The sequence below is a fragment of the Nicotiana tabacum genome, chromosome 11 (assembly GCF_000715075.1).
Source record: "Nicotiana tabacum cultivar K326 chromosome 11, ASM71507v2, whole genome shotgun sequence".
Taxonomy (NCBI): Eukaryota; Viridiplantae; Streptophyta; class Magnoliopsida; order Solanales; family Solanaceae; genus Nicotiana; species Nicotiana tabacum.
In genome coordinates, this window is record NC_134090.1 from 154,570,771 (window position 1) to 154,574,134 (window position 3,364).

Below are 3,364 nucleotides of genomic sequence, written 5' to 3' on the forward strand. Positions count from 1 at the left end.
CTATTTTTCAGCATCCCAACCTTGTACATTCCTTTGTATCCCCACCCATTGTAGTAACTTACTCCATATACTTGTTGAGTATTTGCATTGAAAAAACAAGTGTTCATGGCTTTCTTCTACCTTTTCACATAATGAGCATGCTGAACTTATTGCTATGCCCCATCCTAGTACTCTGTCTCTCGTATACAACCTTTCCAGAATTGCCAAGTACAAAATGAATCTCCATTTAGGACTGCTCCAGTTATTACACAATAATCTCATCCACTCCACTTTAGGTAGATCACCTCTCAACTTGTTATATATCAATCTGATGGAGTATTCCTTCATGCTCAACACTTCTTCAATTGCTATGTTGACCTCAGTTAGGTTTTTACCAGCTCCCAAAATATTTTGCACTAACCATGAGGCTTGTTTAGCTTTCATTTTCCATATTACTTGTTGCTTGATACAGTAAGTATGAATCCACTGTATCCACAATCTATCCTTCTTCTTGTTTAGATTCCACAGTTTCTTGATTAGTGCAGCTCTATTCCATATAACCATATATGTGATATTCAAACCCCCTGCAGATTTTGGCCAACATAGTTGTCTCCAAGCTACTAAAGCTTTAGCTTTGGTTTCTGTTTCACCTGTCCACAGAAATCTCTTGCAAATTGTCTCAATTCCTTGTCGGATCTTCTTAGGTAAAGGAAATATCTGTGACCAAAATGATTGAATAGATAATAAAACACTCTTGCTCAGCTGCAACCTGCCTACATAAGACAGAAACTTTGCTGTCCAGTTTTTGATTCTGCCTAACATTTTATCCAGTAAAGGTTGACATTGATTAATAGATAACCTTTTACTACTCAATGGGACTCCCAAGTATCTAAAAGGCAAAGAGCCTTTAGACTAAACCACATATCTTTAAAACTATAACTCAAGTTTAATTGTTACTCGTATTTTCGAGGTAAACAGTTTGGCGCCCATCGTGGGTCTAAAGATAATAGTGATTATTTCAGTACTGATTCTGATAACACACGTTATTTTTACACTTTTTCTTGTCAAGAATTTTTGTTCTCAGGTTAAAACATGTCAAACTCACAAAATGCACCTGTACACGATAATGATGGTCTTGGATTTCATGGGGAAAACAAAAATGTAGGGATTGATGTACCACCGATAAACCCTGGGGAAGTGCCAAATGTGGAACCAGTTGATGTTAGTTCACATATTGCTTTAAATGCGGATCTAGGCGCAGACCCCGGAGGAAGTGTATGTAGGGAAGTCAGGTCTAGTGGCCAAGGAACACAGGGTATAAGAGATGGGGGATTCAGCCTCCAAGTGATATTCGAGATGTTATAGGCTCAACAGATTGCTATTGCTCAGCTTCAAAGTCAGCATAAAACTCCAAGTATATTCGAACCAGGAAACACTCGACGTATTGAGCCGATATCGGAAAGATCAAACGATAAGGGCTCGGGGACTGATCCCACAATTATGAGGATGCTCGAGGAACTCACCAAAAGAATCGAGTCCGGGGAAAAGAAAATTGAGGATAATGACAAAAAAATGGAGATTTATAACTCCCGTGTTGATCAAATCCGGGAGCACCCCCGATCTTGAAAGGTTTGGATGCCTCATACAAAAGCCATTCCCTCCGAGTGCGGCTTTGAAGCCCATTCCTAAAAAATTTCGCATGCCTGATATACCTAAATACAACGGAACAACCGATCCTAATGAACATATTACCTCATACACTTACGGGATTAAAGGAAACAACTTGAATGACGATGAGATCGAATCAGTATTGTTGAAAAAAATTGGGGAAACTTTGTCAAAGGTAGCCATGATTTAGTATCACAACTTGCCCCCGAACTCTATCGATTCATTTGCTATGTTAGCAGACGCCTTCGTTAAAGCACATGCTGGGACCATAAAGGTGGCAATAAGGAAATCAGACGTTTTTAAGATAAGACAGAGGAATGATGAGATGCTAAGGGAGTTCGTACCCCGATTTCAAATGGAGCGAATGGAATTACCACCGGTTTCGGATGATTGGGCAGTACAAGATTTTATGCAAGGTTTGAACAAGCGGAGTTCGATCGCATCATGACAATTGAAGCAAAATCTGATCGAGTACCCAGCTGTAACTTGGTCAGACGTACATAATCGTTACCAGTCAAAGATCAGGGTCGAGGACGGCCAGTTGGGAGCCCCCTCAGGTTCAGTTCATCGTAATAGATTGGCAGTTAAGTCCCGAGGGATATGGATAGGGAGCCAAGATCAAACAAGGAAGGTATCAACCATATGTCGATCAGAGAAACAATGGTTCGAGACGTAACATTCCTCGAAACAATCGAAGAAATGATCGAGGTCAAAGCTCTCGGGTAATTATGAGTAAGAATGGTTTTGATAAACATACCGACCCCGCTGAAACACCTTGATTATCGAAGTATAATGTCAGCGTAGATGCATCGGGGATCGTGTTGGCTATTGGAAGAATCAAAGACACTAGGTGGCCCAAGCCAATACAAACCGATCCTTCTCAAAGGAATCCGAACTTGATGTGTAAATATCATGGCACACATGGCCATAGGACTGAAGACTGTAGGCAGTTGAGGGAGGAAATAGCTCGATTGTTCAACAAGGGTCATCTTCGAGAATTTCTCAGTGATCGAGTTAAGAACCACTTCAGGGAAAGAGATGCAAACAAAAAAAATCAAGCAAGAATAACCACAACATGTGATTCATATGATCGTTGGCGGTGTCGATGTCCCTCAAGGGCCTATATTCAAATGCACCAAGGTGTTGAGTTATGTGCCCGAGGGCGTCATATCATTCAATGACGAGGAAGTGGAAGGCATATCCCAGCTACACAATGAGGCCCTGGTAATTTCTATTTTGTTAAATAAAGTTCATGTTAAACTTGTTCTAGTAGATCCAGGTAGCTCAGCAAACATAATCAGATCAAGGGTCTTAGAGCAGCTCGGCCTACAGGACCAGATTGTACCTACATCTCGAGTCCTAACTGGCTTCAACATGGCAAGAGAAACAACGAAGGGGGAGATAATTGATAGTTTATAAGAGTCCACCAAACTATAGAGTACCAGGTCCTCTATGAGTTTCCACTAAGAACGTTAATGAAAACAGTAAGTAAATAAGACAGGGAGTTTTACGTGGAAAAAGCCCTGCTCAAGGGGATAAAAAATCATGACCTACACTGGTAGGATTTCAACTTCACTACTGAGAAATCTTCAGATTACAACCTATACAATCTAGGAATTAAACTCTTAATCCCTCACTAACTTGTAATACACCTATTACAAGCCACTTTGCAATACACATATTACAAAGACTTTAACTCATGACTAACTCTAGTCAC

General features: G+C 40.5%; 1 protein-coding gene across 1 annotated transcript; it reads right to left on the reverse strand.

The window, feature by feature from the left end:
• Positions 1-801, reverse strand: LOC142166077 (uncharacterized). The gene has a single exon (XM_075224493.1). It carries the CDS (start codon positions 799-801, stop codon positions 1-3), a length of 801 nt encoding a protein of 266 aa, XP_075080594.1.
• Between the last annotated feature and the right edge of the window lie 2,563 nt (positions 802-3,364).

Coding starts and splice junctions, on each gene's coding strand:
- LOC142166077 (XM_075224493.1), bottom strand. CDS start 801: ATGTTAGGCAGAATCAAAAACTGGACAGCAAAGTTTCTGTCTTATGTA.